At 38.0% G+C, this 13,183-nt stretch overlaps 1 protein-coding gene across 2 annotated transcripts in view; it reads left to right on the top strand.

The window, feature by feature from the left end:
- ankrd12 (ankyrin repeat domain 12) overlaps window positions 1–13,183 on the top strand; it is a 51,983-nt gene that overhangs the window by 17,692 nt on the left and 21,108 nt on the right. For both annotated transcript variants that reach the window (XM_015382205.1, XM_015382204.1), the window contains exon 2: window positions 11,143–11,256. In XM_015382205.1, the coding sequence (XP_015237691.1) occupies window positions 11,197–11,256 (60 nt within the window). In that variant the 5' untranslated portion in view covers window positions 11,143–11,196. The remainder of the gene's footprint in view (window positions 1–11,142; window positions 11,257–13,183) is intronic.

Raw genomic sequence — 13,183 nt, 5'->3', positions numbered from 1 at the left:
GCGCTCGTATATATATATATATATATATATATATATATATATATATAGTCCATGTGATACATTTCTAAAAACACTGCATCCACTACTGTTTTTCCTAATTTCATAAAACATTTTATGACCAGCAAAAGATCTCCAGTGATTGGTTCAATGAGGTCCGTCTGCCATATGAGAGCATCACCCAGGCCTCGGTTCTAACCTTTGCTCTAATCCCTCCCTCCCTCTTTTAACCTATAATCAGTTGTAAAAGCTTCATTGTTCATGTCCTGTGCTTGGGTATCAGATCATTAACCTACATTCATAGTAGCGTCGGAAGGCTTCTTAAGGCTTTCAGGCTCCCTGACCAGTTAAATGGGCGTGTTTTTTTTTGTCCTTTTGTCTTTTTATTCTCCTAGCAGTAAGCTTAACCCTATCTCTGCATCTCTCGTGCAAACATCGAGGCACTTTATGATGCTTTGGATTTATGTACAAACCATGTGTGGAACCTCTCTCTGGAGGCACGAGCTGTTCCTCTTTTATTTTTTATGGGCGCTTTTAAGTGATGGATAAGGCTGTAAAAGTATTTAACATTCAGTTATGCATCCAAAAACGAAGGCAGAGCTCAAACTATTTCTGGGATGTGAAACAGCTTGAGGAATTGCTAATTATCTGGAAAAAAATATGGAGCAGAGGTGGTTTGAAAGAAGCACTTGTACAATCTGAAGTTGTTTTAGCAGCAAGACCATTAAAGCGACCGAATGACAAGTTGTGTTCCTTCAATCATCAACGTCAGTAGAGTTTTGGTTGCATTAGGCGTACAGTGAAATGCTGGAGTTTTCCCCTCATGTTTAAAACCAGATATTTCTCTCTAGTCTCGGTGATATTGCACGTTTGTTTACCCACCGACAAAAACAAAACAACAAAATCTGGGACAGGCATCCTGGTTGGATGAGTGTCCTGTCTGTGTGGGGTTAGGGTTGTGAGAGGTGAACAGACGCCTGCAGGGATCCACTGTCTTTTTCTGTTTGTCTGTCTGTGTCGAAACATGTGCTCAGTTCAGACGAGGCATTGAGCACAGAAGAGCTGCACCTAATGATTTGCTTTCCATTTTAGGCCTTATTTTGAAGATTAAAACGAATGTAATCTAAGGTCCCACATATACAGAAGAGGATTAGGGCCACTGAAAAAATAAAAGGTTAACAATTTTTTTTTATTTTATTTCAGTATAATATGAGAAAAAGTCAGAATTTTGACTTTAATCTCAGAATTCTGACAGCTAACAAACATGTTTTCCCCATATTAAACTGCAATAATATTTAATAATCAGTTAACTTTTATTTTTTCAGTGGCCCTAATCCTCTTCAGTACATAGATTACAACTATTTGTGTGTTTTTTACTTCTGTGTTTATAAAAACACAACTATAGTTTTCCCTTGTTACTTTATACATGTGGTTTTTGGTTCATTTGGGAGATTTCTGAAGTGAAACTGTGTTTAAAGGTCATATGCGAGTGAGAGATCCTTTATGCCATTTTTCTTCAGTATAAACTGATTTTATTTGGATCTGAAGGCTAAAGCTAGCAGCATATTGGCTATTTTAAAAGACCCCACGGTTAAAAAATAATCACAATAGTTGAAGCAAAAGTGGTTTTCATTGATCTTTTTCCTCCTGTCATGTTTGAAATCAATAATTTACAGAGAAAGCTGCAGTATTTAGAAGGAATGGAGGAAGGAGGTGGTGCAACACTGATGATCTTCCTGTGTGAAACTTGTACAGAGGGGAGAACATTAAAAATGTTTCCTGTTTGATTAGGGGTGTGTATGGCCTGTCTTCAGAAATATATTACCTTATTTCAAGGAGTAATTGTTTTATATCAATTCAAATTAAAAAAGTAACTGATATTTAATTACAGATCTATTCAGAGCATGAAGATTTAAGATAGCCCAGTTATTTTAATTTAATTTTAAGTTAAACTGTGCACCTGTTCCTTTCACTATGAAAGGAAGGAACAAATGTAAAAACACATGTACGGAAAAGGGGAGGGTATGAACGCCAGGTCGGGCCAAACGATAGGAAATGGTTCTGGCCATAAACTGCTTTATGTTCCTGTCATTTACATAGAATGGACTGTTTGATTATCTTTAGAGCAGAGACACAGCTGCTACTCTCTCCTTCCTGCATTGTGTTTTTTGCAGGAACAGCTATTCTGTGAAGATAAAGTCTATAAATGAAAGACAATCTAAAACAATTGTAAAAATGAATAGAAACAGACAGAAAAAATTGTTAATTTTAACAAATCCAACAACTGGATCAAGAATCATAAGCAGTAATCTTTAGAAATATTTCTGATTACTGATAAGATGAAGACTATTCATCTGTCTCAGCTTCCTGTTTGATCCTCTGCTCTCTGGAGCTTTGCACCTTTAAGAACTCCTTTTCAGCCTGCTCTACAGAATTTGTTTTCTTCATATGATTCATAAAAAAATCTCAGGATATTTTATTGCTTTATCCTGTATGATTTTTTACAACCTGAAGCTTTTTGCTGGTTATTGTTTCCTCCAGCTCCCCTCTCCCTCAGTCTCCATAATCGTGCCTTTGCGTCTGGCTTTGTCCTGCTTCTCATTACGCAGTCGGAGTAGGAAGAGGAGGAGGAGTGAGATGAAGGCTGGGAGTGTATGTGCAGCGGAGTGAGACCTCCCCCATCATTTAGCCTGGTAGCAGAAGGACCGCTACCACGTGACTGGCTGTTTATCGTTGCAGCAGGCGTACTGGGTCTCCTTGAGCAGATCTTCCTAGCTTCTGATGTAATACCTTACCCTGCATCTTATTATTTTTACTGTTAAGCATGCCATTGTCTTATACCTATAGCTCATTTTTAACCCAGTTTTTGCAGCTTGTTTTAAGTGCAGCCACATGGGAGAACAAGGAGGGGGAATATCACATGTATTTTCCACATGCTGCGTTAGAGCTCGCAGCAGGCAGCGCGCTGGAAGATGTAGTGGAGCAACGTTTCTGCGGCTGTTGCTGCTGGGGGCGACGTACTGGAGCTGTGTGTCAGCCTCCGTGCTATTCTTAGCCCTCTTCCCTCCCTGTCCCATCCTGCAGTTGGTGGATCAGGTTACCGTAATGTTTGTGCACTCTCCATCCATCCCCTCTTTAAAACATTGCATATTTTCCACGCCCTCCTCCTCCCCCCTCAGCATAACCCAGCATCCAAACCACTTCTATTAACCCCCACCCCCCAAACGGCTACATTCAAGCAAGGACACACACCGACACCCCGTCTACCATCAGGGCCACGATGCTCCAGCGCTGTGGGGAAACGTCTCTTATTGTTGTTAGTTTGGAACCAGCGAGGTTAGATTGCAGGAACATCAGGTTATGAATAAGAACAGAGAGTTCTCTTTTATAGGAGCAGCGGAAATGCTGTCGCCCTTTAATATGGCATTGCTCTGAATTACTGCAGTCACTGTCTGTCCCTGGTAATACACACAAAAAAATTTTTAAATGGCTTTTTTTTCTTTTTTTTTTATTCCAGCCAATACCAGAAAAAATAAGAAAATGAATAGTCTAAGTGAAATCCAGCAGAACGTTTCTAAATGTGGAACAGTAGAAATTGGGATACAAAAAAAAAAAAAAAATTTTTTTTAAGACAGCTTTCTGTTTCACTCATTTGCATGACTTTTAAGAGGAATACTGAATATCATAATCCAAACTCCTCCTTACTGTCCAGAATCTCCTAGAATTTATTTTATCATAATTTCATATCAAGATATGTGGCAGTATGTTTTTATTCGGTAACAGTGAAATGACATTTCAGAGATGCTGTGATCCACTTATTTTACCCGATCCAATGCAATAACAATGCATAGACTGATATTAGATTCTATTGTTTGATTCATGCCTCATGTTTGACATGAAAATAGATCAAAAGGTCAGAAACTAAAACGATACAAACAAAAAAGGACATAAGTCATCACTAGCTGCTCTGTGCTCTGCACAATGACGTAACCAGTGCTGAATTAATACACCCGACTTTACTAGATCACTGTTACTGAATTGCTGTGTATGATATCTATAAAAATAGAAATGACTGGATCAGAATACTGAATCTGCGTCTTTCTTCCAATATCTGATCCAGCTAATTGGTCAATAACGGAAGAGATATCCGATCTGATACTCAGATCAGTGCATCTCTGATTTCACTACATTTTACGGTGTATGATTAAAACATTTGTTACTGGCTGATTTTCTGGGTTTTAGAGACATTTTCCAAAATGTTATTTTGGTGATTTTATAAATATAAACTAATTGTCAAAGGGTTTTTCCTGTATTCTTTTTTGGGTATTCTTTCTGAAGCCTTTGTTTTGTTGGGTTAAATACTGCAGTTTAATTGTATCGACCAGGAATAAGAAGTATATTGTGATAAAGGCTTTGGCCACCTCGTTCAGCCCTGCTTTTTATTTTGTATATTCTTATTCTAATAGTCCACTTTTAGAAGACAGGAGTGATTTAAGAGTTTGCATAATCCTTATTATTCAGGCCCTGTATTTCTGAATAATTTTCCTAGACCTTATCATAATATTTATTACTCAGCAGGAGCAGTTCTGAGATTTTTCCAATTAAAACCAATAATACTTTGCTCTTTAAGCCTAAATTTCATGTAAAAAAAAAAAATATTGAATTTTATTGATAATCATTGATCTATGAGGGGATGAGCTGAGTAGTCATGAGCTAGTTGGAGATTCTGACATTATAACAGTGTTTCAAAATGCTACAATTTAATTGATCTTTTTTTTTTTTTATTTGCAAACAGAATCCCTACATAAATATTACAGCATGTTGATCATTGTGGTTTGGGTTATGGTACTTCTATTGCCTTATAGAATAAAGAATAAACCCTGCTAATTTTACTTCTCCACAACAGGAACTGACTATATAGGATTACGTCAGGACATGTCATTGTTTTTATTGTAGAGTAATATTGTATAAAAAATAAAAAAGAACCCTAAGTTGTATTGATTATCAAAAAGGTTCTTCCCTTTACCATTTCCAGCTTCTACTATAGTTGTGCTGCTAAAACAAACACTATTATTACATTAAATTATATTCTGAACCATTAATGCAGCATCTCCTTAATCTTCAATGTGGAAAAATAGTTGAGGGGGGAAAGATCTTATCCGAGTTGTTCTGTCATTTTTTAATTTTAGTTTGATTTTCAAATGATGCCAAATATTGTCATTCGCCTATCAATAGATAAGAAGTGGGTATCAAATTTATCCACTGCCTGTTGTTGAAAGAAATGTTTCTAGGCAGAGATTTGTGTCTGTGTTGCAATAAAAGGGAAAGGTCAATCCTGTATAGACATGTGTTCAGCAATAAGTAGGGGAGAGGCTCTGCATCACTATGACTTGTTCTCTGGCATTTTTATAAACGATTTTAAACCATAGGAACCATAAAAACCAAAAACTAGTTTGATTCTCAGACTGTTTTAAAGCATGCTGCACATTAATAATGTCTAGTAACCAACCCATTACCTTTTATTGTTTAAATGTCCTTTATTCATCAAAAATGAAAACCTTCCCTTGATTAAGACATAGCACTTTGCCAGTAGTCTGCTTTGTCCCTGTTTATTGTCATTTGATGGGAAATAATAACTGTAATTGATCTTTATATCAGTGTTTCTTGTTTCCTGCCTATTTATTGTACCACCTTGCAGAGGTAAAGTGCCTCCTTTGCATCTCTTCATAGTAAGTCACCCTGCTTTTTTTAGCCGGTGGTAATTCTGTGTTTCGATTATCATCATCAGTTGTAGCAGGTAGTAGTTGCTCTTGGTGCCAGATCCAATTCCAGGGAAATCATAGCTATAGTTTCTGTGAACCGAAGCTGTCATCAAGGCAGGGTTTGATCTGGACTTGAAACAGCCTGAGGTTAATGGCGAAGCTCGCCTGGGCTTAGGCAGCCCCAAGCGGCTCATGAAACACAGCGAGTGTAAATGCCAACCTAGTGCGTGCCCACCTCTGTAATTATAGTCACACCCGGCTCTCTGTTTTCTGGGCCAGATTGGAGTCCTTTTAGCATTTGGTTTTACCTCTTTTTGGACTGCCTCTGTCCTGTCCATGCTGCTTTAGTATTCCCATTAATATAGTTTTCTATCTTCTCACCCCAAGCTGCTTAGTTCTGCCTTTCAGCTTCCTGAATGACAATGCTGCTGCATAGTGGCTATCTGCTGACTAATGAATGACCGGTCACTGGCCTCAGCTGGGCAGTTCTCTAAATACCTGTCCGCCAGACCGTGGCTGGTATAAAACTCTGTGGTGGACAAAAAATTAGGCAGAATTGTTTTATTTGAAGCAAATGCCACAATCTTCTTACAAATGTATCATTGTCATAGCATTTTTCCGAGGTGTAACTGCAAGTATTAATACTGAAAATATCCAGTTCCTACCTGCTGGTTAGATACACGTGTGTGTGAACAGTACAGGTTGACCTTAATGTATGGGAATATTTAAATGTTGAAACAAGTGTGCAGTGTTACCCCTGAGGGGCAACGTTAAAAAGTGACACTATAGCAAAAGAGAGGATTCCCAGCGGTCAATTAACTTCGCCGTTTGGGGACATTATGCAGCTACGGTGGAGAGAGAAAGGTGGACCGAACCAAGCATTAGCATCAGCTATATGCATTTCTTAGAACCTGCAAATATATATATGGCTTGTTCCGGACTGCAATTATTCACCTGAAAGGACCTCAAGCTGGATGTAAACATCACTGGTGATCGAGATAAAAAGTCTGAATGCATCCGATTAGCCTTAACTCTGATTTTTCCAACAGCTGCTCATGTTGCTTTCAGGAACAGAAACAACAATATCATGTTAAAATATCCAAACAACTCAAAATTGGTTTGAATGGGTTTATATTCTCGTATATAATAATTTAAACAATCTAAACCTTAACCCTGACTGTTTTTAGGTTGTAGTCATTTTGTATAATCTATCTATTCTTACTTTCCTGCTTCATTCAACCAAACCAAATTTTCAGCCAGTTCTTTACTTCCAACTATTTAATCATTTTAGAGCAAAATTTTTAAACAAAATAAAGTACTACAGAAAAAAAACTCTTCACTGTGTATATATTTACATAGTGCAGAGTAGCACAACCTTCCAGCTCTGCAGCAGAAGCCCTGATTCTCAGTGGATCTCTGTGGTCCAGATCCTTGGCAGTAACAGCTGGAATGAGTTTGGCCTTTTCTAGGTTACAGGGAATCTTTGGCATCAGTTTCACATCCTGGTATATAGTACGGTTCTTGTCGAAGGGGGATTCTTCTCGTTTCTACTGTGATTTTCTTTTTATTTTCTTTCATTTATTTTTTTTTTATAAAAACATTCCACCAAAAATGGTCCAGTTTTCTAGGATTGTAAAACTACCAGCCTTATCATGATGCAGTATTATATCATTTTGTTTGGATAACGATGCAGTTTTTGCTAATATTACAAAGTCTGACTTGATACGATTTCCATTTTAATCAAGTAATGTTTCTGCAATCACTATGCTGCCTAGTGATGCTTTTAAAACAAGATAGATCGTCTGTTCACTATAGTTTCATGCCTCGTAAACTTCAAAATAAAAGCACATCTTAAAGCTGATGATGTGGATTAACTTTTTTCTGCATCATATTTCCTGGATCCATGCTCATTAGTCTTGATCAATAATCATTCATCGTAGATCAGTGTGGATGGATGAATTATGTCCCTACTGACTGGTCTAACATTTACAAGCGTCATAGTTCTGCATTTGCAGTAATTTGGCCACAAATTGGCATTAAGATAACTTAGTTTGGACATTTGACACTGTGTAGTCACATGCAAGGGTGTGCCAGTTCTGGACTTAATGAATCAATGCTTGGCAGAATAGGGGGCAAACTGTGTACTGGAACAGTTTAACTTTGTAAATAACATAACTTGGTAAAACCATGTCCCCTGTAATATAAAGTAGTTTGACCAGGGATCTAGATGATGTTTCCTTCGATCAAACTGTTTTTGTTCCTTGCAGCTCCATTTGTCCCAGAGATTGATTGTTATTAGATAGCACAGGTACAGGTACACTGTACAGCGTAGTTAAATGAATAAACCAGACATCTGAAGGTAGGTTTAGACATTTAAAGGAGTTAAAATATGAAGTGAATGTCTTCTGACTACAAAGATAAATGGATGAAACTACAGGGAAAATCTAAAAGGTTAGTGTTTGATCTCTGATCAGGCATTTCCTATCTAAAATTATCCTGATTTCTGTTTTTAAGAAAATCAGTATCATCTCAGATCTCAGTCAGCAGCTTTTATTTTTTCCTCTCTCTGTACTGATGTGTAGCTGTCTGTGCTCATGGTAAGCCTATAAAAGCTTCAAGAGATTAAAACTGCTTTGTTTATGCTACAGCCCACCATGGTCCAGTATGAATGTGAGGTTCATGATGGTGCGTTTGTTGACCCTCCATTTTAAACGGACCTCCTTAATGGCTTCTATAATGACGGGTTTAGCCAGGCTGGTAGGTTTTGGTTTTCACCGTCATCTAGTGTTGATTATATGGGCTTTTTATTTTTCATTCTCAACATGGTATTAAGTTTCAAGGGAAAAAAAAGAAATAATAACATACTGTGAAACATAGAGGGATTGTGAACATTTATGGGTAAAGGTTTATCGTCTTCGAGGTGTTTTACTGGAGGTTTGGTTTGCAGGCTTTTATTAGGGCGATTTATAAAATAAATCTAAATGACCAATTGGAAGACGACATTATTGGACATTAATTGGTTTCACCAACAAAAAGGTCTTGCATGGTTTTAGTGTTTGCAAATAATAATCTGACACTTGTTGAATCCGTCTGTATTCAGCTTTTTATTTCCAGAACCGGCTTTGGCTAGAAATATTATGGGATATGTCCTTATTATCCCATTTTTTCTTTACAAAACGACTAATTCAGTCTGATTGGATACAGGACCTTCGTTCACAGCAGGTCTTAGTGGAGATTCTTAGTATGATTCAGGTCTGGACTTTGAGCCATTTTTCTGCATCACATCCCAGCTCCTTGTGTATTCATGTGCTTCTCTAGAAGGTGAATTTTCTGCATCACTTTTAAGTATTTTCAGCTCCTAAAACTCTAATTAGTGACTTTATAATTTTGTACTAGTTTGTGTCGGCCTTTCGCATAAAATCTCCAAAATGGTTTTGATGTGAAAGAGATTTGCTCCTGGGAGATTTTATCGTTGGAGCTACATAGAAATGATAGTTTGACATTTTAGAAAGGTCACATTAAGGGAAAGTCGTCACTATTGTGTTTTATTACTAAAGATGGCCAGAGCTATTCAGGGCCAATAGAGAAATTTGTTCTCTCCCTCAGGACAAAAACAATATAATGATGTTGTTCGGTAGTGGCAGCCCTGGTTGGATCATTTAGTTTAGTTCTTTTTGTTTGACAAAAATGTTTTTGAGAAGAAATCAGCATCAATGTGCTCAACTTGAAATATTGTAAAGTATGAACTACCACTGTATCAGAAAAAAAGGTTCTTACCACCTTGTAAAAGTATTGGTTTTCTCTGTTTTTGCAGATGTACAGACCTGTAAGTGTGTAAAGGGCAGAAAAGAGCAATGTCAGAAATTATAATTCCCTTTTAGTCAGAAGAAGCTAAGATACAAAAAAAAAAACCTGATTAAAACACTTAGCTGAGTTTTGAGTTACCTTTTATATCTTTCTTGTTTTTAGTTTACAGGTCTTCTCAGACCCCCTGCATGAGTTACTAATAAAATGGGCCACTTTAGTGTTAGATAATGTTTGTTTTTTTTCTAGACAAAATCTCAGTTTTTAGGTCTCTCATTTGGGAGTAAAAGAATTAGTCGGATTAATTTGATTATTGATCTAATCGTCAACAAACTTAGTAGTAAATTAACTAATTTAGAAGCAATGTTAACTTAATTATAGCGACTTTAGCTGAAAGAGCAACCCAGTTAAAGCAGCTACTCCACCAAAATTGCAAAGATTATGTTAAGATTTTGCATTTAAGATGGAAGAAAACCCTTTTTGTCCATATATATGCTCTCTGCAGAAGTCCAGAATTTAAACTAAGCTTCACTTGGTTTAAATTATGTAAAAAAGCGCCTGTAAGGAACCGTTTGCAATCGAAGTATTAAGCAATTAATTGACAAAAGATTTGAGAGATTAATCGATTAGCAAGTCACAGTCAGTTAAATATTGTTTGGAGTGAATCCTGTACAGTGATGTTTAATGTGCTGCTTTATGATCTTTCTTTATATTTTCTTCTGCCTACTAAATACTAAAAGTATAGTCATGCTTCTTAGAAAAGGAATCATAAGCCATCAATCGTTATAAGGTTTAACTTAAGTTCATATTGAGTAACGGGGCTCTCCCAGTCTGTTCGGTGGCTCTGTTACAACTAATCAGAGGCTCTTCAGTTTCCTCATTTAGAATTAAGCCCATTGTGGGACTTTTCATCACAGAGGGAGGGAGACTATTTCTGCTTAATGAAACTGTGACTGTAAAACGAAAGAAAGTTCATTCAAAGTAGTGGAGCAGAGAGCCTTATGACTGCAAAGGGCAGCCCTCATGTGACGAGGAAACTCACAGCTGCTCTGCTGGCTCCTCGCTTAGGTTCAGCTGGTGGAGTTAGCCTACGCTGCACCCCATCGACACTGCTACTCCTCTTTCATTGTCATAAACCACATCAGAGAGGAAGACGGTCACATCGACGAGAGCGAGTAGTGACATGTGTGGGGGGGACGTTTTCCTCTCAGAGGCACAACAGTCCCTAAAGCTGTGATTCATGCAGCCTCATGTGGTTGTTTCCTGACTAATCTTTAAGGTTCGTCTTCTGAAGCGGAATGGAAAGTTCAACAAAAATCCCTGACTTCTGATCTTCTATTTAAAAAAAGAAAAAAAAAAGAAAAAGAAAAATTGAAACGCGACGTGTGAAAGTATCATTTCATACTCCCCCTGCAGACTTTTACTGTAAGGAAAAGGTGTAACCCGCCTCAGTTTGATTATAACTGTGTGTGATTCTAGGATCTCTTCCTGGTGTCTGGTTGTAGAGCTTTTAGTTAGGAGGCAGAATGACTGTGTCAGGCTCATCTAACCACACTGCTCTTGTGTTTTCCCTCCCTAGGTGCATGATGAACCGGCTGTGCTGTAGGCGTCTAAGCTAGTCAGGTGCTGCACCATGGCCAAACCTGGGGGCGACCGAGATGGAGCCATGGTGGATAAGCAGGCGGGGAAGAAGGTATGTTAACGCAATCACTAAAATCCGCCTCTTTCCCTCAAGTTGAACCTTAAATTACATTCATTTCCTGATAAACTATTTAATAAAAGCTAAAAACAATTTTTACTGTTAGTTCATATTATATGGAACGGACCAATGAAAATGTACATAATTAAGTGGAATGATATGATACATGTTTTAATTTTCTTTTCTTTTTATAAATAAAAAGTGAGGTTTGCTTTCTATTCAGCTTTCAAAAGTCTTCAGCGGGTAAAATCCTTTGATTGCAATAAAAGCTGCTCGTCTTTTGTGGTTTGCATCAGGGTTGCACCAATACTAGATTTTCCCAACCTAATTAAGAGTAAAAGTAGCGATCCAAATAATAAATCTGACATATTGAAGAGTGCTGATTATATCCTCTCATATGCGAAGCAGAAAAAAGAAGGGACTTTTAACTTGGATATGTTACAGTAGAGATATGGTAGCAGGGGTTTGAAGTTCAGTCACTGACGGTGATATTGGTATTGAGGCATCACCCAGTTTCACATTAAAATACTCACTCACTCAAAGATTTCAGATTGGATTGAAAGCGTCTAAAGCTCAGTTTTCCGGACTTGCCACAGATTCCCTATAGAACTAAGACTTAAAACTAAAAAGTGGGTTTGCTGCCACGCAGAAATGTAGAGAGTTGCAGCTAACATTAGATCCATGCATGTAACTAGAAGTAAGCACTTTTTCACTAAAAGGTTACAGTAAAGTTCTTTAACAATGGACCGTGGACAAGCAGGTTTTCATGAAAAAAGGAGACCCTAAACTAAAACTTTTATAAATTTGCGGTTAGTGCAAAGGAAAATCAAAAGAAAAATAACTGCAATTTTACTTTTTTAGCAAAATTGTTCAGCCCTAACCGATGGTGTTTGAACCTTTACATCATAGCTCTGGTCGTGATACGGCTGCTAACTGCTGGGAGGTGAACCTACGTCCCCATCTCAAGCCTTTTTCAGCATCTAACAGGTTTTTTGTTGACTTTCTCTGGGGAGTGGCAGCCTCGTGGTTAGGGCTTTGCGCTTGGAATCCAGAGGTTCTGAGTTTAAGCCCCACCTCCACGGACTGCCACTCTGGGACCCTGAGCGAGACCCTTAACCCCACACTGCTCCCCGGGCGCCCCAACGATGGCAGCCCACTGCTCCCCAAGGGGATGGGTTAAGCGCAGAGAGTTAATTTCGTTACTCTGTACTTGTGACAGTGTTATGAAAATAAAAATAACATAAAAGAGCTATAAAAGAAAAGCCTCCCTCTCGCACCATGCTGCCACCATCCATGGAAATGTTTGATGCTAATTTTCCACTGCTCAAAGCATTTTGCTTCTGGTTCCTTTATGCAGTGATTTTTCTGTGTTACCTGTATAACTTTGGGCAAGCCAAACAGGTCTACCTAAATTCTATTCAATGTATTTCTATAGGGCCAATTCACAACACATGACAATTCAACCAGATCATACAGTCAAATTGATTCAAAGTTTTTTATCTAAGGAAAACCAGTTGATTGCATCGACTGATTGACTCTGATGCAATCCCTCACACTAAGCATGCTTGTAGCGACAGTGGAGAGGAAAAACTCCCTTTTAAACTTATAAAGTAGTAGATGTTTTCTCAACAGAGCTAATCCCCTGAGTTGTGGACCTCTGTTGCCCATGTAACAGGGGTCTCTAGGCTGCTTTTGATTAGTCTGTCAGTTTTTAGGTGTACATCCAGGCTTTCAGTCGTACCACACCCCTTTTACTTTTTGAATGATGGATTAAAGAGGGCTCAATTTTTCTTTTGCTGTGTAAACCTTCTTCAAACACGATTACAATCAAACAATTTATCGTCGACTTGTTTGCTGTGTAGCTTGCTCTTTATGAAGACCTCCGAGGCCTTCATATGAACACCGAGATTAAGTCACACAA

This window comes from Cyprinodon variegatus, unplaced genomic scaffold (assembly GCF_000732505.1).
Source record: "Cyprinodon variegatus isolate N-32 unplaced genomic scaffold, C_variegatus-1.0 Scaffold253, whole genome shotgun sequence".
Classification (NCBI taxonomy): Eukaryota; Metazoa; Chordata; class Actinopteri; order Cyprinodontiformes; family Cyprinodontidae; genus Cyprinodon; species Cyprinodon variegatus.
This window is presented reverse-complemented; position numbering and strand designations above follow the sequence as displayed.